Source organism: Suncus etruscus, chromosome 2, assembly GCF_024139225.1.
Source record: "Suncus etruscus isolate mSunEtr1 chromosome 2, mSunEtr1.pri.cur, whole genome shotgun sequence".
NCBI classification, from domain to species: Eukaryota; Metazoa; Chordata; class Mammalia; order Eulipotyphla; family Soricidae; genus Suncus; species Suncus etruscus.
The window spans coordinates 123,751,270-123,779,150 of NC_064849.1; the positions used below are offsets into that span (position 1 = coordinate 123,751,270).

The following is a 27,881-nucleotide window of genomic DNA, read 5'->3' on the forward strand; positions in this document are numbered from 1 at the left end:
AAGCTACCACTTCCAACTTATATAATCAGGAATCTAACATACAGATACTGAATTCTGTTACACACAAGATTAATACAATGTCAGTTATATTTCAACTTTTATAAAACTTAGGAGTAAAATATTCAAAAGAATTGTTTGAGAAATTCACTTCTTTATATTTTAAACTTTTTGTTTTGGGACCACACCTTGTGATGCTCAGGGGTCAGTCTTGGCTTTACACTGAGGAATCACTCCTGGCAGTGTTAAGGGATGCCAGGGATTGAATCCAGGTTGGCTGCAAGCAAGGAAGTGCCCTACCCTGTACTATTTCTGTTCCCCTCTTTTTTTACTTTATTGATCAGCATTGTTTAATTTTTCAATATAAATTCTTGTTAGGTAGGAGAATATGCCAGTACTATTTTAAGATTGCATCCTCTTTAAAAAGCAGAACTTAAGGAGCTAGAACAAGAGCACAGAGAGTAAGATAAATTTTATGTAGTTGAACTGGTTCTATCACTGGTATCTCATATGGTCCTGAGCACTACCACAAGTAATTCCTTAGTGCACAGCCAGGAGTAAGTGCTGTGCACTGCAAAGTACAGCCCCCATCACCACAGTAAAGAACTTCCAGTTGGACATAAAATAATTTTATGAAGCATTTCCCTGTCTAGTCTTTAGAATTATGTAGCAATTTATACATTGCTAAAATCCTAAACCTGTATTTTTGGTAATACTGCCACCAAGTGGCAGTGATGACATATTTTCTCTTTCCCCATTAAAATTATCTTGAAATCATGCTAGTTTTCATTCTCATAAATTTAATATATTGGAAGACTAGACTTAAAAACACCTTACAAGAAGTGAAAGGACACCTTCTCAGCCCCACATCTCTTGCATCAGCAAGAAGCTGCAGCTACCACTCCTGCTGACTTATCCTATGTAGCCCTTTTTTTCCCACCCACCTTCAATGTGGACTGTTACTTGCAGCTCCAGAGGGACACCGCAGCTCAAGGACACTACCTGATCCCTTACTGCTGCAAACCATTTCTCAGACTCAATAAGACCATGGTGTGGGATGAAAATGTAACCTGGATCTTATTCCTCCCCAAGACTATTCAAAAGACTTAATGGGGATTATCTCTATTTTCTTTGTATGTTTATTTCCTTAATAGTAGTTATAACTCTTGGTGTGTTTATTTCCAAATGTAGAAGTAGCCTCCTCCACCCGGCCCCCTTATTTTTCTTGTTTTGGTTCTGCTTAGCAAGAAATTCTAGTAGAAAAGTCTTGCTTGGGATAAAAGCTCAGGTTATGTAAAAGAGATCATCCTAACTGTCCTGACTTATTTTACTTAACATTATATCCTCCGTTTCCAACCAGGTTGCAGTGAATTGCATTTCATTACTTGTTGCAGCTGCATTTTCCACTGTGCATATATACTGCTTCCTCAAAATCTGCTCAGCTGTCACTGGACACCTAAGTGTTTTGTTGAGCCGGAGAGATAGCATGGAGGTAGGATGCATGTAGGACAGTGCTTCGAATCTCCGCATCCCATATGATGCCCCGAGCCTGCCAGGAGTGATTTCTGAGAGAAGAACCAAGAATAGTAACCTGAGTGCCGCCGGGTGTGACCCAAAACCAAAAAAAAGTTTTGTTCTTAAATTTGACTTTTTTTTTTGGTTTTTGGGCCACACCCGGCGGCACTTGGGTTATTCCTGGCTGTCTGCTCAGAAATAGCTCCTGGCAGGCACAGGGGACCATATGGGACACCGGGATTCAAACCAACCACCTTTGGTGCTGGATCGACTGCTTGCAAGGCAAACGCCGCTGTGCTATCTTCCCGGGCCCAGCAAGGTAGTTTTAATTGAACAAAAACTGATTTAGAAAAATGTGTTCAAGAGAGAACAAAGGTTTATTCAGAAAGGAAATAAAAGAAACAGGGAAGTAAGCAAGATACTGGTTCATAGGGAACACAGGGAAGAACAACCCAAACTAAAACAATCATAGATCATAATAAGTGAAAGAATACAACCACAAATAGTATTAAAAACCTAAGAAAAACATTTTATTTTATTGGGGTTTCTTTTGGGTCATGCCTGGCTCTGCACTCAGAAATTACTCTTCGCAGGTTCAGGGGACCATATGGGATGCCAGAAACTCAGGTCAGTCACATCCAAGGCAAAAACGCCCTACCACTGTGCTATCACTCCAGCCCCAAAATATTTCTTTATTAAAAAAAACACAAGCACTATAATTATAATCATTACAATTAGAGCTAAGCAATAGTTTAATTTCTCAATTGTGTTCAGTAATATGCTATGGAATTATAAAGTTTACCAAAATTGATGAAATAAACAATTTACTAGGAAAGAAAGTTTACCTGTTAGTGTTAAACCTCGCGCCGCCCCCAATACCTAGTAGAGAAAACCTTTCAAGGGTTCACAGGCAAATGCAACACCTTTTTTTATTTTTCACAGTTACGGTAGTCAAATACTAAATAACTTAATTTAGAAGTATTAATATACACACGAACTATACTTGTAACAGCATAACCTTTTACTTGAAAGGGATTAAATATGTATTATTTACACATTATCCATAACATTGATGGACTTAGAAAATTATTTCCTAAAACTTGTTTTAAATAAAAATAAATTTGAAGGAACTGAAACAAAACCTAAAAGTCACATCATGTCATAAGACATCAATTTCCTCATAGCAGTTCCAACTAACAAGATTTAGGACACAAGTTCCTCCAAATTAAAGAGCATTAAAAAAAAAGATTCTAGCTATGTTTAAATATAATGACTCATACTGTCATAGTGAGTATCCTTACAAAAATTAAACACAGAGTTGTAGAGAGCTCAAAGGGCTTAGTGCATGCTTTGCATATGGGAGGGGAGACCAGGGTTCAGTCCCAACACTGCATAGTCCCTGACCACTGGCAGTAGGGACCCCAGAGTGTGGGTGTGCCAGATGTGAACCCAAACAACCACTTACATATGAAAAATGGAACACAGTAAATAGCACATTCTTAAATTCCTAAAACACTGTATAATAAACATGACATGAACTTTTGTTTCTTCTTTCCTTAGACACACTCTTTTTAACTTTTCAAGAAGATATCTTGAATACATTTATCTGTTTATTTGCTTTTGGGCCACACTTGCGGATGAATGTGAGGGCTTACTCCTGGCTCTGTCTTCAGGAATAACTTCTGGAAGACTGCAGGGACCATATGGGATGTGGGATAATTAAAACTGGAAAGCAAACATCCCACCCACTGTAGTATTACTATGGCCTCTTGATACATTTATCAAAAAAATATACTAATTTTGAGACTGATATAAGTGATATAACACATTATTTAAGTGACTTCTCTTAGTAGTTTTCTTAGATCTGTACTTTTATATAAAGCCAATCCTGGTTCTATGTGTACTTTAGCACATACTTTTCTTATATTCATTCCCACTAAAGATGTAACAATTTTAAAAATTATTATCTTTAAATATATTGAAAAGTAGAAGGACCACTTTTGGGAAAATATATAACAAGATTCTACCATCGAAATGGGTCTTTTAGAAGTTAAGGTAAAACTAGAATATAACTTGACTTTCACAGTTTTATTATTAATTGTTCTTCAGTTTTTTTACTAATCTGACAATCAAAACTACTTAAATAACATTTCATTCTGACACACTGGGTTTGTTTACAAAATGTTTTAGAGAGAAAATCTTAATAAAACACTATAAAAATATTAAGTTATCTTTAGCTTATTATCTTACCCATAAAGGTACTGTTACACTCAACATAAAAGTAAAATAATCTTGTTACTCAAAGATGAAGTTTGGATTCATGAAGTCACGATTTTTGCAACTATTCAAATACTGCTGAAGTTCAGTGAAAAGGCAAGTGAGAGCACTAGCTCTACCTGCTAACACAGGAATTCCATTAGGCACTCAATTGGCTGTTCCTTCATTCTCAGAATTAGCCTTCACTTATCAGTTCTCTGTGACTACTTTTCCAATCTATGAGTCACATAAAATTTAAATTTAAGTAATAAATGCATATTTTGAAAAAAGCATATTCAGGCACTCCCTGAATTTAACTCAAGATACTTAAAATTTCGCTACCAAATCATTTTTTTAAAACCACATTCATTGTACTAAACTTCCAGTCCAAAATGCCTTTCGTACATCCTCAACTATTTTTGAGATGCAAACTTCCTTACAGCATGTGTGCAAAATAATTCTTAACCATAGATTTAAACAAGTGCTGCACTTAAAATCAAGCCACATCCAACACTCCTGCAGCCACAAGGTGCCGGGAGAGCCAGTCCAGTCCTTCATATAGTCCTGTACCACTTCGAGCATCACAGCCCTGAATATACCAGCTACGGCCACAGCACAGTTTATGGAGACTAAGGAGTTCAGTGATTTCTTCTACTGACAGAGCTCCAGCAACATCCTGAAACATAAATTAGATTTACAAATCAGATTATATTTTATTGTCCACAAAAACGACCATTATAATTATTACTATGCCATAACAGAAGCCTAAAATTAAAACCTAGACTCATTTTTAAATCATTATTTTCAGATTAATAGAATTTTTTAATGGAGTCTTATTGAAAAAAATTTGTAACAGTTTGTAAGAAAGCACATAAGCAAAGCAATAAAATCTACACAACCTGAATGTAAGATACTGCATCGATAAAATATAAAAAGAAAAATAAGCCAGCGGCCAGTTTTAGGACAGCAGGTAGGGAACTTGTCTTGCACATGACCAACTTAGGCTCAATTCCCAGCATTCCATATGGTTCTCTGAGCACAACTAGGAGTCATTCCTGAGTACAGAGCCAGGAATAATGACTGAGCATTATCTGGTATGGCCCAGAAAGCAAAAAAAAAGGAAACGAAAAAGAAGCATAAGAAATAACATATCTACAGAATATTTGTAATATTTCCTTCACTCCTTCTAAACATCCTTACTTCTCAGAATCAACCACAAGTAACAACAATTAGTTGTTTTCTAGAACATTTCTAGAAATTTGCATGTTGTCACATGCAAATTGTCACATACAAATATAAGAAACACAGTCCTTAGTGTATTTTTAACATACATTGAAGATAGCATTTCCAGAAGATTTTTCACATTATTTTTAATATTTTATATTTAAATATTTGAGTTGCATTTCACTGTGTGGGGTAATGCTTATTTATTTATGGGTTTGGAGGACACTTGCAGAGGTACTCAAAGGTGTCATGTTGCATCTTCCAGGGCCAAAAAGGCAAGAGCCTTCTTCACTCTACTATAGCTCCAGTCTCTATAAGAATTATTTCTTTTGGGGCCGGGCGGTGGCGCTACAGGTAAGGTGCCTGCCTTGCCTGAGCTAGCCTTGGACAGACCGCGGTTCGATCCCCCCGGTGTCCCATATGGTCCCCCAAGCCAGGAGCAACTTCTGAGCGCATAGCCAGGAGTAACCCCTGAGCGTTACTGGGTGTGGCCCCCCCCCAAAAAAAAAGAATTATTTCTTTTTTTGTTTTTGGGCCACACCCAATGGTGCTCCAGAATCACTGCCCAGAAATCACTAACGAGCGTTACTGGGTGTGCCCCCCCCAAAAAAAAAGAATTATTTCTTTTTTTTGTTTTTGGGCCACACCCAATGGTGCTCCAGGATCACTGCCCAGAAATCACTAACGAGACCATATGGGATATCAAGGATGGAACCTGAGTTGGCCAGGTGCAAGTCAAATGCCCTACTTTGTGTGCTATTGCTCCGCGCCTCTACTCCCAAAAGTGTTTTTTCTTTTTGGGGGTTTATTTTTTGCTGACACCCAGCTGTGCTCTAGGCTTACTCCTGCCTCTGCACTCAGGAATCACTCCTAGAAGTCTTGAGGAACCAGATGGGGTTCCAGGGATTGAACCCAGGACAGCAGCATGCAAAGCAAACACCCTACTCACCGTACTACCACTATAGCCCTGTAGCAATTATTTCTAAACCAATCCAACAGTTCTAACAGATTGAGGTGTGTACTTATTATAAATAACATCTATATACACAATCATACTTTTTCCTCAATATGCTTGTAAAATTATGTGTAGGCTAAACTTGGAATATTTGCCTAGAAGATAATAGTAATAACAGAACTATAGAGTAAGAAAGTGTATGCAAATAAAACTTTGATATGTACCGCCAAATTGCCTTTGAGGATAGTATCTATATACACATGGAACCTGAGGATTAACATTTCTTTTTCTTTTTTTTTGTTTTTTGGGTCACAACCAACTCGCTTAGGGGTTACTCCTGGCTCTACGCTCAGAAATCACCCTTGGCAGGCATGGGGGACCAATGGGATGCTGGGATTCGAACCACCGTTCTTCCGCATGCAAGGCAAACGCCTCACCTCCATGCTATCTCTCCAGCCCCAGGATAAACATTTCTAAAGTCTCTAATAGTATAATAGAAAACAGTATTTCACTTCGTCATTTGCATGTCCATAATCAAAATGTATAAGCTTTAAGCCTGCCTTTTGGGGAGTTGTAAAGATAGTACAACAGATAGAGATTTGTCCAATGTCCAGCATTCGATATGGTTCCTGTGCCCCACAAAAATAGCCCCTATGAGTGAATAATTTTCAAAAAATAGCCCCTACGTATCACCAGGTGTGGCTCAAAAAACAAAAAAAATTAAAAAAAAATTACATGTGTTGGACCAGGAAGGTGGCGCTAGAGGTAAGGTGTCTGCTTTGCAAGCGCTAGCATAGGACGGACCACAGTTCGATCCCCCATGTCCCATATGGTCCCCCAAGCCAGGGGCGATTTCTGAGCGCATAGCCAGGAGTAACCCCTGAGCGTCAAACGGGTGTGGCCCAAAAACAAAAAAAAAAGACCAAAAAACAAAAAAATCACATATGTATTATGTATGTATAATGATACTCTGATATATATATCAGAAAATTTATAAATATTACTAAATTATTTTGGGGGGATTATCTGGTTCACAGCCAGTGAGCCTCTGGGGTAACTCCTGTCATTACAGACTGAAATTATTCCTGGCAGTGGTCAGGGAAGTATATAGGATGTTGGGAATTGAACCTGGGTAGTCTGTGTACAAGGCAAGAGCTCTAACTACTGTTTTATCCCTCTAGTCTCATTAATTCTCTTTTTAAATCTTTCCTGCAATATTATGACACAGAATGCAAAACCTATTAAGTATTCTGAAAAACAAATACATACCTGTTTATTGGCAAAAATCAGGAGCAAAGCATCGCGAAGTTCTTTTTCTGTTAACAATTTTGCAAGTTCACTGTGTGCTTCACCAACTCTGTCTCTATGACTGCTATCAACAACAAATATGACAGCTACCAAAAATAAGACGAAAAGACTATTAGTTACTTGTTAAGTTTCAATAAATAGATAAAATATTTCAATGTTCTCATTATTATCATTTGGTTAGTTTCGTTATAGTCTGTTTTCCCCCATTTTTGTTTTTAAAGCATAGCTAATAGTGTTCAGGGACTACTCCCAGTCATGCTTGAGTAATCAATCATACAATGCCAGAAATCAAGCTCAGGGCTTCTCATCTGCAGAGCAAGTTCTCTATTACTGAACCATCACCAGTCAACCATCACTATTTTCACATAAAGGCTACCTATTGTGACTAAAGTTTATGGTGTGGTCTCAAATAATTCACATCCCCATTTTTTTGGTGGGGTGAGGGAGGCAGGTACAACCCAGCAATACTCCAGATTATTGGCTCTGCACTCAGGAATTACTGCTAGCTGGCTTGGATTGCCTGGTTTGGCAGTATGCAAGACAAAAGTCCTACTGCTGTACTGTATCACTCCAGCACCTCACATCCCTTTTTAAAAAGTTTTCATTTTACAGCTATAAGAGTTACAATCCTTAATCTACCAAACACAAATTGTTTTGTATTATTCAATGTTTCTCTCTTAATTAGAATGTAATTTTCATTATCTTATTTACTATACTACTTTTTTTTTTTGGGGGGGGGTCACATCCGGCAGCACTCAAGGGTTACTCCTGGCTCTATGCTCAGAAATCGCTCCTGGTAGGCTCGGGGATCATATGGAATGCCGGGATTTGAACCACCGACCTTCTGCATGCAAGGCAAATACCTTACCTCCATGCTATCTCTCCGGCCCCTATACTACTTTCTTTATAAAAAGATAATACCTAAAATATAAGTAAGTCACTTATCTTTATTTCTCCCAAGTACTTATTCTAGATTCTCAGGAATATTGTACTGAAAATAGATTGTATTTTCCATATAGACTGGACTATAAACACACAGTAGAAACTTCCTATTGAATTGATTCCCTTTTCGAAATCTTCCTAAATATTTATATATTCCCAAACCCTCAACCATTCCTCATGTTCAAAGTTTTATCCACCCACCCCATAAATCAGACCCCTATTTTCAACATCAAAAGTCCTGAAGCAGGGGCCAGAGAGATAGCACAGCAGGTAGGGTGTTTGCCTTGCATGTGGCCAACCTGGGTTCGATCCTCAGCGTCCCACATAGTGTGCCCCAAGACTCCCCAAGGAGTTAATTTCTGAGCAGAGCCAGGAGTACATCCTATCTCAGCACACCCTGAATGCCATCACCCCCCACCCCCAAATTCTGAAGCAAAATAATTAAGTCTCTTATTCAGCTGAGAATGGTATAACATAAAGAACTAACATAAACTTATTAAATTCCATCCTGATTACCAGGTAAAAGTATAAAAGGAGGCCAGCTGTAAATATAAAATGGTAGCATATATATGAGATTAACAGTAGCCAAAAGAAAATTAATGAAGCTACTTTTGTAGACAGTAATTGAGAATGCTATTGAAGATATAAAACTACTGAGTAATTCAGGTGTTTTCTTGTTTGATTCTTGTTTCAGTTTCGATCAATCTTGAATGATTACATGGCACTAAATATGTTATTATATATCTATATAGGTTCATATGACACAAGTTCTGTTTTACACAATATAGGCAGCATTCATATGTAATCACTATAAGTATACTTTAACTTTTAAGAGAAGTAAAAAAAATACTCTTAATGATTGCATCTAAGTATAATTTTATTCCTAATTATGGTATTGCATGAAATAAAATACACACATTTCATTCTTTCTATCTTCATTTTAATTCTGTGGAGGTGGCTAGCAATATCTAAAGGTATAGTCCAAATTTTATCAAAGCTTAAACAACTTGTTAAAACATCCTTAAAACTACTATCCTAGTGATCTGAAAAAGTAAGTTACAATTTTCACACTTACCTTGGGTATTAAGGTAATAATGTTTCCACAATGGTCTTAATTTGTGTTTTCCACCAACATCCCAAATAGTGAACTTTAGATTTTTATATTCTACAGTTTCCACATTAAAACCTGTTTTATAAAAAAAATAACTTTAATAAATACTTAATTTATATTTACAATGAATGACATAAAAAAAACAATGGCAACTTTTTAGTACTGGGACTTGCAGATTATCTTTAGACATAAATTTCTATTACTGCACAGCCAGCTCTTTTGTTAATATAATTGTCTGGGTCTTTTTTATTTTTAACTGTTGTTAGCCTCCAAATCTACCAGGGTCCTGACAACCTTGAATTTCAAATATCTGCCAACTCTGTATAATACCTACATACCACTAACCTCACCAATGTTCTATTCCTAAAAAAAGTCCTGCTAATATTGTTTCTTTTTAATATCCCACCACCCACATTTAAATCTTGTGACCACAGAATCTTGCATTTTTCCTGAAATGCTGATGTCTTTAAAGCCAGGAAAGATTGAGAGAGCAATATCATGGTGGTAGGGTGTTTGCCTTGCACACGGCCAACCTCGGACTGACCCAGGTTCGATCCATAGCATTCCATCTAATTCCCTGGGCCTGCCAGGAGCAATTTGTGAGTGCAGAGCCCTGAGTAATCCCTGAGCACTGCTAGGTGTGGCCCAAAAACAAAAACAAAAGTCAGGAAAGAGGGGCTGAGTGACAGCACAGGAGGAAGGGTGTTTGCCTTTCATGCAACAGACTTGTTTGATCCCCAGCATCCCATATGGTCCCCTGAACCTGCCAAGAGTGATTTCCTGACTGCAGTGCCACTTGGTGTGGCCTAAAAACCAAATAAATAAATAAGCCATGAAAGACTCATCTCCATACTTGCCTGGTATAAAGTGAAACCAAGAGAATTTGTTAGACAGCTAGAGTCTGTCTAAAAAATGTTCATTAAAGTAAAAACCAACAGTCACTTACCAATAGTTGGAATAGGCTGCATAAACTCATCTTGTTTTAACTTAAATAAAATAGTAGTTTTTCCAGCACCATCTAATCCTAATGTAACAACTCGAATTTCCATTTTTGGTCCAATATGAACTCTATTGTCCTGTAATTAAAGTTTTAAAAATTATGAGTAAACATATATTTATTTAAGAAATTTATTTCCGGGCCAGAGAGATGGCATGGAGGTAAGGCGTTTGCCTTGCATGCAGAAGGACAGCAGTTCAAATCCCGGCATCCCATATGGTCCCCTGAGCCTGCCAGGAGTGATTACTGAGCATAGAGCCAGGAGTAACCCCTGAGCACTGCCGGGTGTGACCCAAAAACCAAAAAAAAAAAATTTATTTCCCTGTGTCCTACTCATTCGTAAGCTCACTGAAATTTGAGTTGTAGTTCCCAAAAAACTTGTATCTATTCTTGTCAGAGACCTCACTAATAAATCTCTCAGTAAAATTTTTTTGTGTGTGCTTATTTTCTTTTGAGGGCCACACTCAATGGCACTAAGTATTTATTCCTGGCTCTGCGCTCAGGGATCACTCCTGGCAGGGCTCAAGGGACTATATTGGGTCATAGGGATCAAATACACCTTAACAATTTTATTATCTCTCTGGCCCTTTAAAACTTAATTAGTGTAGAAATTTAAAGTTTACATATCCACTCAATTTTCAGAATCTCTAATTCAACTGAGTGTTTAAAATTCTTAACGCTTTATTTACAAATAGGATAATGGAGGTAGGGCATTTGCCTTGCACACAGCAAACCCAGGACGGACCAGGGTTCAATCCCTGGCATCCGATGTGGCCCTTGATCCTGCAAGAAGCAATTTCTGAGTAACCCCTTAGTACTGTCAGGTATGGCCCAAAACCACTAAAAATATAAAATAAAATAAAAAAAAATAAAATAAAATAAAATAAAAAATAAGCTACATATTAAATGGGAGGCCCAGGTTTGATCCCTGATTCTCTGACCAGAGCCAGGAATAGTCTCTAATTAGCCAGGTGAAGTCCTTTACCCCATAAAATAACTGAAAGTAAAACTGACTCTTAATGTCCCAAAAATACTCATTGTTAACATATTCATATATCCCTCCAAAATTTTACTTCAGCAACTTACCATTTGACATATAAAAAATTTTTTACAAAAAAAAAAACACATACTAGACTAAAATGGATGACAGTTTAAGGAGATTGATTATGTTACTTTCTATTCTCCATTGAGAGAAGTTATTTCGTATGTATATTCACAAATATCTTAGCTGTCTTTTCAAGCTAATTTATCATGGAATGCAAAATAAGATTTTCAAAAGACATAACCAAAAATTAAGTATAGTGCATTTACCTTTGTAAAAGTTACAGGTATACTAGCATCTAATTGAATATGATCTGCAACGTCTGTAAACTGCTGCTGCTGTTTTTGCAATGTTTCTAGTAACCTTGTAATTTCTTGTTTTGCCAAGACAACTCTGCAATCATCCTAGAAAAGATAAATAGATTTCTGTAAACTTGTTAATTCAGAGTTATCACCAGAGTCATCACTTAAACGTATGTTAAATTCCTTAAACAGTGCAGTATTAAAACTAACTTAATCAAAAACTTGACTATCATTAAGAAGATTGGGCATTAGTAAATGAGCTAGTAAATGAGAGTCCATCAACAGGGCATGAGAGATAGTGCAGGAGGTAAGGAGCTTGTCTTGCACACTGCTGTCTCTGGTTCAAATCCTCAGCACCATATATGGTCCCCTGAGCACCGCCATGGATTACTCCTGAGCACAGAAGTAGTATTAGCCCTGGAAGTCTATGCACTGCTGGATATGGCCCCAAAGCAAAAACAAAAACCATATTATCAGGAGAATAAAAAGATACACCGGCATATTCACATATACAACGTTATTCTATATAAAAATAAACCATAGTTAAGCATAATATGAATTTTATAAACATAGTAAAGAAAAAAAGAAAAAATAACAGCAAAAAGTCAGATTTATGGTTTAATATATATTAATTACCAAACTAAGCAAAAATAAAGAATACAACAGAAATAAAGATAGTGATTTACTCTTCTGGGGAAAGGAAGGTAGTTATTTAATTAGAGTCTGAGGTGTTTCTAAGGTGCTGGTAACGTCAAATTTTAAAATTTCCTAAGGTGGGTACTTACATATACAACAAGTATAAGATTTAAGCAAAAACTTAAAAGAGATAAAAACAAAGGATGAAAACAACATCTGAATATATACTATATGTCTACTATGAGTTTTAAAATTTTTATAGGGGCCAAAAAATTAAGAGTACAGTGGTTAGAACATTTGTCTTGCACGTAGTTGGCACAGGCTGAATCCCCAACACTGCATATAGTCCCAGGCCACACCAAGAATGATCCCTAATCACAGCCAGGTATAGCCCAAAATGAAATAAATAAAAATTTTTAAAAGTATAAAAAATTAAAAATGTATTGTGGAGAAAAAGGAAAAAGTCAAATTGAGAAGCATTTTTTCATTTTTTTTTCCCTCTGAATTATGAGCCACATCCTGTGGTGCTAAGGCCTTATGCTTCAGAGATCACTCATGGCAATGGTTGGGGGGCACAATGGGATGCTGGGGATCACACCCACATGCGAGGCAAGAACTCTACCCACTGTACTATTGGTCCAGTTCTATAAGCATAACTTTTATAAAATATATAAATATTTTCAAGTATTCAAGTAAATATGATTTAGGACAAGATTAATTTATAATATTTGATATAAATTAATTATCTATCATAAGCAAAACAGATATCTAATAAGCACTGGATACAAATAATTCAGAGATAGAAATATGAACAAGACTTATTCATTCAACATGCAGGATAAAAAGCATGACCTCTGCAAAAGAGGTAATATTTTCTTCATATCTTAAACATCAAAATCATAAATTTGTTATAATACTGACATCAAAGTTAAGATCCACTGAATAGAACAGATGTATGTAGCACATGCCAGAGACATCCCCTAACAAAAGAGCTTCAGAAAACACAAAATATTAAATACGTCTACATGCAGCAGACATAAGGTATTTATTAAATTAATTTAAAAAATAACAAGCATGTATATTAGTTACTTATCTACTTACTCTTACAAATCTTTTTTTTTTTTTTTGGTTTTTCAGGACACACCTGTTTGATGCTCAGGGGTTACTCCTGGCTAAGCGCTAGAAATTGCCCCTGGCTTGGGGGGACCATATGAGACGTCGGATAGAACTGCAGTCCTTCCTTGGCTAGCGCTTGCAAGGCAGACACCTTGCCTCTAGCGCCACCTCACTGGCCCTGCAAATCTTCCTTATTAAGCTACATGATAACCAAACTGTAAACTATTTACCTGCTGCAAAGTCTTTTCACAATGGAGACATGCTGTAGAAACCTGGGACAACAAAATAGTCATGTCTTCTTGTTGCTGCCGAAGCCAAATCAGTTTTTCTCGAACATGAGCATCCACAACACTTAGTGCCATTTCTTCTTGACGACAAAGAGTTTCATGCAGATCAGAAAAATAAGCTCGGACACATGATCTGGCATTCTCTGCAGTACCTGGAACCTAAGAAAACAAAAATAAGTTCAAACATTTGACCCTAAAAAATATTTTATGAGGCCGGAGACATAGCATGGAGATAAGACATTTGCCTTGCATGCAGGATGGTGGTTCGAATCCCAGCATTCCATATGGTCTCCCAAGCCTGCCAGGAGTGATTTCGGAGTGTAGAACCAGGAGTAACTACTGAGCCTGCCGAGTGTGATCCAAAAACCAAAAAAAAAAAAAAAAAAAAAAAAAAAATGTATGTGAAAACAATTAAAATTTAAATACTGTCTATATCTTTTTGTTAGTTTTTGTTTTTTTGGACCACACCCATTGAGGCTCAGGGGTTACTCCTGGCTATGTGCTTAGAAATAGCTCCTGGCTTGGGGGGACCATATGGGACACTGGGGGATCGAACCATGGTCCATCCTAGGCTACTGCTTGCAAGGCAGATGCCTTACCTCTAGTGCCACGCTCCAGCCCTGTAAATACTGTCTATATCTTATAAATTTAAAAATTTGTGGTTTTCTTTGGCTACATCTGAAAATGCTCAGGGCTTTCTCCTGACTCTGCACTCAGGGATCACTCCTACCAGTGCTTAGGGGACCACGTGGTACCAGAACTCAAACCTGGGTTAGCCATTTGCAAGCCAAGTGCCCTGCTACTAACTCAATTCACTGCACTATTTTCGATTTTATTACACAGAAATTCAACATCTGGATTAAATTTATTTTCTGGTTTGTTTGGGGGGGAGGTCATACCCAGTGGTACTTAGGGCTTATTCCTGGTTTTATACCCATAGAGCACTTGTGGCAGAGCTTAGGGGACAATATGGGATTCCAGGGATCAAAATCAGGTTGGATACATGCAAAGTTGGATATCTTACTTGCTATACATCTCTCTGGTCCCAGATTAAGTTTATTATCTTGATTCCTTTATCACCTTCCAAGTTTTCATACTCGCCTACTAGTGCACAACAGGACTATCAATTGGGCAACGTAGAAATGGAAGCATTAGGATCCTTCTAGTTACCTAGCTAATCATTATTAACAATCATTAAGACCTACCTACTTTTAAAAAAATCTCAAATTCATCTACTTAGAACATTAATTTCCATTCTTATTAATCTAATGTCATAAAAGACCATAAAAATTCTCACACAACCTCTATGTCAACAATAACCAAATAGTAAACACTAAAAGTTCACAAACATACATGTTCTGTGTGAGCCATTCCAATTCCATCTTCTACTATTTGTTCACCTCCTTCAATGTGTTGAACAATACCAACTAATTTTCTGGAATAATCAGAGATTTCTTCAGTAAAGGTTCGTATGCAGTGAGCCATATCTAAAATTGATGCTCGGATCTGGTTAGCTTCTGGTTCCAAAACTGAATGCTGTAAAAGAAAACATTACATGAATATAAATTCATGACATAAAGAAATATATGAATCTCTACTAAAATTTTTTAAACAGAAATAGTCACATTAGGGCCAGAGCAATAGTACAGAGGGTAAGTCACTTCCCTTACCTTGCATGCAGCCAACCCAAATTCAATCCCTGGCATTGCCTATGGTCCCTCCTGTAGGGTACCTATCTGAGACCCACCCATTTTTGGGAGGGGTCTTGGGAACCGGATAATAGGTGTAATTATTTAATACAAGACCTCCCACCCCCAGCCCACCAGGAGCGATTCCTATGCGAAGAGCCAGGAGTAATATTGAGCACCACCAGGAGCGACCCCCCCAAAAAAAAAGGTGCCTGCCTTGCCTGCGCTAGCCTAGGACGGACCTCGGTTCGATCCCCAGGCGTCCCATATGGTCCCCCAAGAAGCCAGGAGCAACTTCTGAGCGCATAGCCAGGAGTAACCCCTGAGCGTCACAGGGTGTGGCCCAAAAACCAAAAAAAAAAAAAAAAAACTAACAAAAAAATTTATCCTGCAAAGAAACTATTTAAAACTTGGAAATCCATTATCACTAAGCAAGACCACCAGAGACAATATAAGCAGTAGTTTATCTATGGACATAAATTTGTCAAACCAACCTGTGGATTATAAAAGCAGGTACACAAAGAGAAATTTTATTTCCTGCTAGAAAGTTTATTCTTTACAGAAGAATCTAGATGTCCTTGCAATTTTTTAAAGCTCATCATGCTACAAACTTCATTCATTTTCATCACTTAACTCTCCCTCAATTGCCACTGTTAGCATAAAAAGAGGTCAACAAAATCAAATAGTGGAATGATAAACCAGGGAGAGTCCCCCATTTAATTATGTTCATACCTTGTGACCTTGGTGTTTTCCATATTCTTTGCAGACACAGCACATAAGTGGACCAGACTGACAGCCTTCTTCCAAGCAAACAAACTCAATGGCATGCACCTGATGCTGAGAGCACATGGTTTTCTCATGAGGCTTATCAGCTAGTGGCACCCTCCTGTGCTTTGCTAATGTCTTTGTAGAGTGAGTAACTTGGGAACACTCTGAGCACAAGTGAGTGGCACATACTGTGCAATATACAGATGCAACATGAGATTCATCTTCATCACAACGAACGATACTCTAAAGAATAAAAAGTTCATGTCTTAAATGGAGCCACTGTAACATAGCAATTTTTTAAACATAAAAGTCCATGAGTCCATGATCTTTTTCCTCCCACCCATTTTTTTTTTTGGATAAGCTTTTCTATATGAAAATAAACTGGTAACTAAGTAGAAAGTACAAAATTTTGTAAGTACATCTTAAAGTATATTCACTTCAGGAGGAGGGGATGCTGGGAACAGGGTTGGAGGGAGGTCCACACTGGTGGTGGAAATAGCCCTGATTCAATGTCACTATGTACCTTAAATATTACTGTGAAAGACTTATAATTCACGTTGGTCACAATAAAAATTATTAAATATATATTCATATATATATATATTTTTTTTTTTCACTTCAGGGACTGGAGGGATAGCACAGCAGACAGGCATTTGCTTTCTATGTGGCCCACCGGGTTTGATACCAGGCATCTTATAAGTTCCCCCGAGCCAGCCAAGAGTAATTTCTAAGTTCAGAGCCAAAAGTAACCCAAGAGTGCAGCTGGACGTGGTAACAACAACAAAAAAAAAAAATCACTTCTATCACTTGCTTCATAACTGCATATCAATATATGCTATGGATTTGAGGTTAAAACTCAAACTATACTCAAGATAAAATCAAAGATAACTTCTAAGAAATCATCTCTAATATTACAACTGCTATCTATAAGAAGCCATTTCCTGGGGGCTAGAGTAATAGCACAGAGGGTAGGGTGTTTGCCATGCATGTGGAAGGTTCAATCCCTGACATTCCATTTGGTCCCCCTACCATGCCAGGAGTAATCCCTGAGAGATGCTGGTTGTGGCACAAAACAAACCTAAACAAATGAAAAAGGCAATTTCTCTTTGCACTGAATGATCTCTTTCACAAGTTTCTTATTATGCTGTACATGTACTCTAGTCACTGATTCAAATTTGTATTCTCTACCTTAATACAGTTTATACATCCTTCTTATCTGAGGTGGAAGAGTGTTTTGGCCCATGACCTGAAGTGTTCCAGAGCTACTCTTAGCTCTGTACTGGCGATAAGAGATCAAACTGGTGAGCTGGAGTGATAGCACAGTTTGTCTTGCACGCGGCCAACCCTGGACAGACTCCAGTTCGATTTCTAGTATCCCATATGGTCCCCCGAGCCTGCCAGGAGTGAACCCCCTCAAAAAAAAGAAGAGATCAAATTAGGGTTGGCTGATGCGAGGTAAGCACCTTACCCCTTATATTTTCTCTGACCCCTACATTCTTCCAAAGTCATTTTACTCTATTTAGTCCTTTGAAATAACTAAATTATAGTAAAAAGAAAAATTTACATACAAAATAAAAATTGGGGCCAGAACGATGGCACAGGCAGTAGTGCATTTGCCTTGCATGCACTAACCTAGTTCAGATAGTGTTCGATCCCCTCCAGGCATCCCATGTGGTCCCCCAAGCCAGGAGCAATTTCTGAGTACATAGCCAGATTAACTCCTGAGCATCACCACGTGTGGCCCAAAAAGCTAAATAAATAAATAAATAAATAAATAAATAAATAAATAAATAAATAAATAAAAATTGGGAACTAGAAGCCAGAGCAGTGGCGCAGAGCAATAAAGCATCTGCCTTGCAGGTACTAGCTTAGGACAGACCGCGGTTTGATCCCCTGGCAATTTCTGAGTGCATAGCCAGGAGTAACCCCTGAGCATCACTGGGTATGGACCAAAAAACCAAAAAACAAAAAGGAAAATAAATGAGCCAAATTTTTCAGAAAATTCTAGTTTTAGTTTTATTCTGTCTTTTTTGTGTATGTGTGTGTGTGTGTGTGGTTTTGGGGTCACACCCGGCTGTGCTCAGGGATTACTCCTGGCTTCATGCTCAGAAATCGAATTGCTCCTGGCAGGCACAGGGGACCATATGGGATGCCAGGATTCAAACCGATGACCTTCTGCATGAAAGGCAAAACCTTACCTCCATGCTACCTCTCCAGCCCTTATTCTGTCTTCTTGAGAATACTTGCCTTCAGAACTGCATGCAATGAAAAACTGTTTCTCAGTGGGGGGGGGGGGGGTGGAGACAAGAGAGAGAAGAGAGAAGAGAGAAGAGAGGGAGAGGGAGAGAGAGAGAGAGAGGAAAAGAGGGAGAGGGAGAGGGGGAGGGGGAGGGGGAGAGGGAGAAGGGGAGAGGGAGAGGGGGAGAGGGAGAAGGGGAGAGGGAGAGGGAGAGGGAGAGAGAGAGGAGAGAGAGGAGAGAGAGGAGAGAGAGGAGAGAGAGGAGAGAGAGGAGAGAGAGGAGAGAGAGAGAGAGAGAGAGAGAGAGAGAGAGAGAGAGAGAGAGAGAGAGAGAGAGAGAGAGAGAGAGAGAGAGAGAGAGAGAGAGAGAGAGAAAGAGAGGAAAAATGTATGCCCCAGAGACAAGCAGGGAAAGAATATGAGGAGGGGGAGGGAAACTGAGGACTCTGGTGGTTGGAAATGTGACAATGTGAAGGGTGTTATACATTGTATGAGTATAACTCAAGCATGAACAACTTTAACTGTGGGGAAAAAATATTACGAACAACCTTGTATTCTTGGTGTTAAAATAAAATAATTAAAACAAAATAAAACCCTGTTTCTGAGTTCCTAATTACTGTTGTGAAAAAGGCAATTCCTTCTTTTATCAGCAATGTTTTTAATTATAAAAAAAAAATTGGGGGGCTGGTGAGGTGGCGCTAGTCAGGGGTCTCAAACTCTATTTACCTAGGGGCTGCAGGAGGCAGAGTTGGGGTGATCCTTGAGTGCAAAGTCAGTAATAAGCCTTGAACATTAGGGGGTGTGACCCAAACAACTAAAACAAAACAAAAAAAGATTCCTCTAGGGCAGGGCCACAAAATATTGTATGGAGGGCTGGGAGTTTAAGACCCCTGGTAAGGTGTCTGCCTTGCAAGCGCTAGCCAAGGAAGGACCGCGGTTCGATCCCCCAGCGTCCCATATGGTCCCCCCAAGCCAGGGGCAATTCCTGAGCGCTTAGCCAGGAGTAACCCCTGAGCATCAAACGGGTATGGCCCAAAAAAACAAACAAAAATAAATAAATAAATTAAAATAAAAAAGAAAACAATTATATTCATAACAATCTAGTTTCAGAAAATTATCAATACCTCTCCGGATAGTCCAATGGCTTCTTCTGCAGGTCCATACTGACCAGTATGTCCATTCTGTAGTCGTTCTAAAAGCTCCAGTAAAGCAAAATTTTTTTTCAATCCCCAAACACCTGAGTCTCCTAGAATATAAAAATTAAAAGTCTAGTAAAACTGTATTTGTAATTTTCTCAGATTAATAACTAATGTCTAAATTTAAAACCATTTTCTTTTTGTGTTGAAACAATTGTATTAACATTCTCTTTTAAAAAGTCATTCTAAGTAAAACATACTTTAAAATTATGTTACTTCCTGTCATTTATCTAATGCTATTTTATTATTTTTACATTTACTACTACAAGTATTTTCCAGTATTTTATAGCAACTGATAATACATTTTATATAACCCAGGCTAGCATATATATGTATATAACTACAAGTTTCACACATCTATTTATACAATATACTCTAATGCTTTCTATTTCTTTTTTAAGATGCTGTTCATAATCAGGCCATTCATTTCATAACTACAGATAAGTAATGACTATTTTTTTAGTTTTATTTTATTTTTTATTTAAACACTATGGTTACACGGTTGCTCATATTAGTTTTTTTTTGTTTTGTTTTTGGGCCACATCTGGCAGCGCTCAGGGGTTACTCCTGGTTCTGCGCTCAGAAATCACTGCTTACAGGCTCAAGGGACCATATGGGATGCAAGGGATTGAACCTGCCCCATATTGCCCGCTTGCAAGGCAAATACCCTACCACTGTGCTATCCACTCAGGCCCGCTCATACTAGTTTATTTTTTTCTTCCATAGATAAAATTGTTCATGAGTTAGTCATATAATGTATATGACTTCACCAGTGCACATTTCCCTGCCATCAATGTCAACAGTTTCCCTCTAAACTTCCCTGATGCCCTCTTCCCTCCCACTTAACCACCGCACCTGCCTCTGGGGCAAGCATTTTATCTCTTTTTGACATTGTGGTTTACACTACTGTTAATGAAGGGATGCCATGAATGTCCCCTTCATAGTAGAACTTTCTAACTGCCCTCTCCACTCTTTGTGGCAAGCTTCCTACTAAGACTGGTTCTCCTAATCCTTATCCCTATTGTCTCTAGATATCATCTCCACATTGTTTTTTATTTTCCTTATATCCCACAGATGAGTGAGATTATTCTGTTTGTCCCTCTCACTTTGACTCATTTCACCCAGCATAATAATCTCCATGTCCATCCATGCAAATTTTACTACTTTATTTCTTCCTAACAGCTACATAGTATTCCACTGAATAGACATAGCACAGTTTCTTTAGCCACTCATCTTTTGTTGCTTCTAGATTTTGGATATTATAAATAATACTGCAAAGAACATAGGAGTGCAGATGACATTTTTGTATTGTGATTTTTGTGTTCCTGGGGTATATCTCTAAAGTGCTATTACTGAATCATAAGTTCAATTTCCAGTTTTTTTTTTTTTTTTTTTAAGGAATATCCATATTGTTTTCCAAAAAGGCCAGACTAGTTGGCATTTCCACTAGTAGTGAATGAGAGTCCCTTTCTCCCCACATCCACACCAGCATTGGTTGCTCTTGTTCTTTGCAATGTGTTCCAGTCTCTGTGGTGTGCGAAGCTACCTCATAGTTGTTTTGATTTGCATCTCCCTGATGATTAGTGATGTGGAGCATTTTTTCATGTGCCTTTTGGCCAGCTGTATTTCTTCTTTGAAGAAACGTCTGTTCATTTATTCTCCCATTTTCTGAAGAAGTTAGTAATTTTTATTCAGTTTTGCTAGTACCTTATATATCTTAGATATAAGCCCTTTATCAGATGGGTATTAGGTAAATAGCTTCTCCCATTCCATGGTCAGCCTTTGTATCCTAGTTACTGTTTCCTTTGAAAGTGCAGAAGTTTCTTAGTTTAATATAATCCCATTTGTTTATCTCTGCTTCCACTAAGCAATGACTCATTGAACTGAAAAATTCACACCTCCCTAGACAAACAGAACTAGAAAAGATAAAAATAATATTTTTCCCTGACTCTAATAGAAAATTTTGAAGCAGTAAACGACTACACAAATTCCATCACACAAATACAGTTTCTCCTTGATAAATATAAGTGAGGAATACGGTTCAGAGGTTCAACACATGGCTCATGGACCTGCTAAGGCCCTGAGTTCCACCACTGGCACTGCAAAGTAAATTAATAAATGAAAATATTTTTATAAACGGAAATCTGGAGAGATACTATAGGGGTTAAGACATTCGCCTTGCATTGAACTAATACCATTTATATCGCCAGGACCACACATGGGCCTCTGAGCATTGCCAGGTATATGGATGAATACCACCCCCCAATCCTCCACCCCACACATACCAAGAAATTCACTGATTCAGCAATGCTACTCCTGGACCTTTGTCTGAATGATATCAGATACTAATCTGAAAGAATATTTGTGGTTCTATAATCATACGAGAATTATTAACTATACCGACCTACACTAAACAAAGAATCAAGGGCAGCAATAGTATAGGAGGTAGGGCTCTGCTTTGCATACCACCAACAGGGTTCAATCCCCCAGCATTACATATGGATCCTTGAGCAATTCCTGAGTGTAGAGCAGGACTAACCGCTGAGCATATCGCCGAGTGTGACCCAAAAAATAAAACACTAAATCAACTTAAATACCTGTGAACAAAGACTAGAAAATATACTCAATTATTATAAATAGACTCAATACACTCACTCACTTTTAGCACATAGAAAATCAAATTGTATATTTTGGAAAAAATGGATGCACACTGAGGTAATTATACTCAGTAAAATATTTAAGGAAGCAAAAAGATGTTTCTTATGTAAAATGACTAGAGCAAGCAAACTAGCATGAAATAGTAAAACTAACTCCTAGATATGTTAAAAACTATGGTAGCAGAGGGCGAGTCAAAAATTGGTCTTTTCTGATGGTAAGAGTAGTATTATATACATAAACTACTGTGAAATTAAATGTTGGAGATTCCAAAATATTGCAAATCTATTATACATCAGTAAAAAACTTTTATGGGGGGAGAAAGTAAGGGTGAGGATAAAACAATGATGGAGGGACCCAGACACACTGATGGCAAGTATGGCACTGTATTGTATTGTATGCATGAAACTCATTAATAGTATTATAACTTGTGGTGACTTTTTTCTTAATATTGTCAATTCTTTTTTACATATTGTCACATGTAACGAACACATACACAAAGTGCCAACTGTATCTAGACAGTATCTACTTACTGCCTATTTTTGATACATGATACTGTCTACATAACCTAACATTTCAATGATTTAAAATAACCAAAAACCACTTTTTGCTTACACACCATTTGAAGGATTGAGGACAGTAAGAGAGGTTCTATTTTTCACTATTCTTGACCAGGAATGCACTCCATTTTGTCCAATCATCTGGTCTACCAAAGAGATTTACTGCAAGACCTTAAAACAAATTCTAAAATTTTTCTCCTAGAATGATAACACTTCACTTCTGCTTTTATGTCACTTTATGTTAAAAATGAATCGCATACCTATAATTAGAACAAGAAAGTATGAATTTTATTGAAGAACTGAAGTTCTTGACTGTGAACAATAGATCAGATCCTGATTCTCTCACATTTGTAACCTTCTTCTCTAGATTTTTTTTTCTTCATACTATTATATGTTTTCTTTTGTTTTGTTCCTGTTTTGGGGCCACACTCGGCAACGCTCAGAATTTACTCCTGGCTCTGCACTCAGATATCACTCCTGGAGGCTTGGGGACCATATGGGATGCCAGGAGTGGAACCCTGGTTGGTCCAGGTTTGGCTGCGTGCAAGGCAAATGCCCTAACCACTTTACTATCACTCCAGCCCCAGGTTTTCATATTTATATTAATTATGTAAGTTATTCCTTTACCATTGAAAAAAATTTTTTGCAGTGCTATAGAGCAAACCGAGGACCTAAAACATGTTTTATTTCAAGTTAGAATATGACTAACTACTCCCTGTCATAATTTTCTAGTTTAAACATTGAGCGTTTGACAGCTGGAAAGATAACACAGTGTATAAGTACGGTGCTTGCCTTGCACCTGGCCAACCCAGGTTTAATCCCAGGCATCCCATATAGTTCCTCTAGTCCACCAAGGATAATTGCTAAGTACAGAGCCAGGAGTAAGCTCTGAGGACCAACAAGTATGGCCAAAAACTACAAACAATGCAGAAAATAATACTGTTGGGTCAACACCACAGGGTCTAGCAATACCTGGAGTAATCTCATACCCCCGGCCATTTCTCAGTACTAGTGAACGTGGCCTGATGCATGTAATAAAAACAAAGTAGATACAATATTTTAAAGCTGTAAATACACATATATATATTTTCCTACCTAAATCTGTTACTTGTCGGTCAAAAGGGCAACGAATTGCTCTTCCATGAAGTGGCAGACGAGTGAGACAATCATGACAAACTGTGTGGCCACAAAGCAGAAGGCGTGGAACTTTGTCACCTTGCAAAGAAAACACATCTTCACAGACTCCGCACTCCAACACCTAATATTTGGAAATGGAACATAGGTTCTTCAAATGACTTAAAAGTACATATAAACATTTAAGTTTAAAAAGTGAGCTAATATACTGAAACAATTAAAGCTCCTTTACTCCTACTCCTCCAGAAAAAAAATCTAGGCTGCAAAAATTGAAATCCTTTTTAACAACTCAAAAGTTTTCACATAATAGATACTACCTAAGTTATATTATAGTCTTTCCTAATAGTGAAACCTCCCTGAAGTTTAATGACATTAACTAATACCATCATGATCTTTTGAAAATTTGTTATAGTTGAATATGAAACTATGTAATTGGGGCCTTAATTCTTTTGCAATTATTAAACCCCACTAAATCAACAGAAATACATACTAGGACATTTTCTCAAATTGAGCTATGCCTTCCCTCAGAGACACACTGAAATAATGGAGGGGTTGGGGCAGTAAAAGCTTAATGTGAAATTGGGACACCTTTTTTATTTACTTAAAGAGATTTCAAAGGAGGCAATGAATACTTTGTTCTCCCTCTAAAAAAGGGGCAGTAAGCCAAATTAATTCGGGAATCCTCACATACGTGGGAAATATAGCATCTTTGTTCTTTTTCATTTATAGGGTAAACTGTCAGTGGTAGGATAATTTATCCCTGTAAATTTAAAAAGAAAAAGAAAATAGCAACAAAAACCAAAGATGTTGTATTTCTCAAGAATTCTCCAGTAGTCATTTGTTTCACTTAAGGTAAAGCAAAAAAAGTTGTAAGATTTAAATTTAAACTCCCTGTTTTCAATACAGAAAGTATTTTTTATAGAAAATATATAGAATATACTTCCTTCTAATTACAACACATGACTTAATGAAAGCCATGTACTCAAATTAAAGAGAACAATACTAAGTGGCAATTGGCATATCTGGTTCCCAAACCCATGAACTTGTACTTTAGTTTTTTAAAAAAAAAAGCCCAAGTAAATGCCCCTTCAAAAATGACTATATATATATATATATATATATATATATATATATATATACACACACACATATGTATATATATAAATATATATATATTAGTACTCCTTAATATAGCTGAAAGTGTTATAAGGTACTAATTTAAGAAATATCCATACTGACTAGCTATTCTACTTTGTTTTTGTTACTAAAACAAAGCAGTGGGCTGGAGAAATAGTACAAGAGATAAGGCGCTTGCTTTGCACCTTGGGCCATTCTGACAGATCTATTCCCTTAAGCCTTACAAGAAGTGAACCCTGAGCACAGAATTATGTATAGCCCCTAAGTAGAGTCTAGCTAGGTATGCCCTCAAAACCCAAAAATAAATTAAAAACTAAAAAATATAGAAATCATTTAGACATACTATACTTCCATAAATAGCTTTATTAATCTAATCCAGAATAGCAAATGTATTTAGATGTTTTCAAATGATGATGTATATGGCATCAATATGTATTTATATACTCAAAATTTGCACAAAGTGCTTAACATGAAGAATTGCTAATTTCTGATTAGTTATAAACATGAAATAGAGTATATAATCTATGATGTAATGTTATAAGAGGTAATGACTACTCTTTTTATTTATCAGATTTTCAAAGGATAAAAGCCCTGTCATTAAACTACAAGTCATTTTACATACTAGCATGTGTTTCAACTTTTTATCTTCCAATGAAATAATCTATATAAATAACAATGAGGTATACTGCTTTTCATTTCAATCTTATAACTCCATAATTCTTATAAACTAGGGCATGACAATAATGCTAAGGAGTTATTGCACAACTCTGGCACATTTGCACATAATGATGGAACTTTAAAGAGCTTCTATTATATCAAATGCTGCTATAACAAACTTTAACGTGCCCACATCAAATTGTACGCAAATGCTCATAAGCAGCGTCGTCAAGATTGAAAGACAGCCCAAATATCTACCTAAAAAGTAAAAAAAAAAAAAATCACTTGAAATGTTAATAAGAGTTCATCAGAACCAGTGGAAGGAGGAATTAATCATATCTTTTCTTTTTTAATCCTTCTTTTGCAACTCAAACGCTCAGTCAGGAATAAGAATATTTCAGGATGCAGTTCATTTTGCCAATCACTAAGATTCGTTTCCCCTTCTAAATCCTTTTCTATATAAATAACAGAAGAAAAGCAATATACCTCCATTATTTTTTTTTAATTTTATAAATGCATTTTGGAGCACTTCTACATGGCAGCGAACAAACTCCATGCGCCAGATACATCAGCCACCGTGCCCACCCCATCTACCCTTGCAGACTCTGCAACAGCTTAGACAGAATACACTATCTATCTGTCTATCCAGGGCAGATCCAGCAGCCATCGCTGTCAGTTTACCGAAGGAGCAGAGCATTCGTGAGAAGCAGACTTCGGGTGCAACCTATCCCTGTTTCCTCCCCTGCAAAAACGGGTAAGTGAACAGCCACCTGCAACAAAGGTTATCAACGAGGCCAAACACTTAACGGTGCCTGCAAATAAGAATGGCTCCATTTCTTTTTATAGGCCTATATGTTTTATTTTTTATATAAATCTTTATCTAAGCACCATGACTTTTTAAGGGGAGGTGGAAAGGGTGATGATGCACGCACGCCTATGGAGCGTTAACTGCAGAGGAGCCAGGGCCAGGCCAGCCCGGGCCACTCTCCCGGGCCCATCCGCACAGGCTATCGGGCACCAGTCTCCGCGGCCGAGGCCCCAGCAGCCAGCCCGCAGAGCGCCTCGGAGGGAGCCGGCGCGAAGGCGCAAACGTCGCGGGAAGGGCACCGCCAGCGGGCCCAGAGCCGCGCAGCGGCGCATCCATCCCGCCCGGGTGCTGTGCAGAAGCAGCCCAGGCCGCAGCGCCCGCTGGGCCCGCGAGACCAAGTGCGGGGAGGCCGAAGGTGCAGAACACACTCACCTTCACCACCGCGGCAGTGCGGCTGCCCTGCCGGCCGCAGTCCAGGCCCGCTCCAGGCTTGTTTACTAACAGCAGGGCGGCCATCCTCAGAGGACCCGCGCCGCCGGTGGAGCCGTCACGGCCTGCTCCCAAGGGGCGGGGCATAGGCTCTTGCCCAGAATCCTCGGCGCCACGGCCTGCTCCGAAGGGGCGGGGCTTAGGCTCCTACCCAGAATCCTCGGCGCCACGGCCTGCTCCGAAGGGGCGGGGCATAGGCTCTTACCCATAAGTCTCGGCGCCACGGTCCGCTCCGAAGGGGCGGAGCATAGGCTTTTACCCAGAATCCTCGGCGCCACGGCCTGCTCCGAAGGGGCGGGGCACAGGCTCTTAGCCATAAGTCTCGGCGCCACGGCCCGCTCCGAAGGGGCGGAGCATAGGCTTTTACCCAGAATCCTCGGCGCCACGGCCTGCTCCGAAGGGGCGGGGCACAGGCTCTTACCCAGAAGCCTCGGCGCCACAGAGTGCTCCGAAGGGGCGGAGCATAGGCTCCTACCCAGAAGCCTCGGTGCTCGCAGCCAGCCGTCCGACTTAGGGCGACTTAGGCCCTCCGTCTGTGTCCGGCAGCACGGCCTTGGATATAAGCACGTATTATTATCATTCAATCTGAAACTTATAGAAGAAAAAACAATTTGGGGGGTAAAGAGTATCCCCAAGTGTTTGCAAAATAAAAAAAGGCCTCAAGTCCGGGACTACAAGTCCCGACGTGCAATGCGGCCTAGGTAGGAACTACAAGTCCCAGAGCGCATCTGTCGCGCCGCAGTCCTGTAGACTTGCGCGGTTAACTATCGGGTTCTGTTTCTTTGAAGTGGCTGTGACTGACTAGGAAGTCTTTGACGTCTGGTCGTTGCGAAGCCAGCTGTTATGGCTTTGGTAGAAAAGC

General features: G+C 38.5%; 1 protein-coding gene across 1 annotated transcript; it reads right to left on the minus strand.

Moving 5' to 3' along the window:
* Positions 1–2,020: 2,020 nt before the first annotated feature.
* Positions 2,021–27,089, minus strand: TRIM23 (tripartite motif containing 23). The gene is made up of 11 exons (XM_049768785.1): positions 26,963–27,089; positions 23,890–24,052; positions 19,508–19,629; positions 16,109–16,387; positions 15,042–15,224; positions 13,632–13,847; positions 11,617–11,751; positions 10,255–10,384; positions 9,273–9,383; positions 7,217–7,341; positions 2,021–4,444 (listed from the first exon to the last, which is right to left on the minus strand). Exons 1-11 carry the CDS (start codon positions 27,044–27,046, stop codon positions 4,265–4,267), a joined length of 1,728 nt encoding a protein of 575 aa, XP_049624742.1. The 5' UTR covers positions 27,047–27,089; the 3' UTR covers positions 2,021–4,264.
* Between the last annotated feature and the right edge of the window lie 792 nt (positions 27,090–27,881).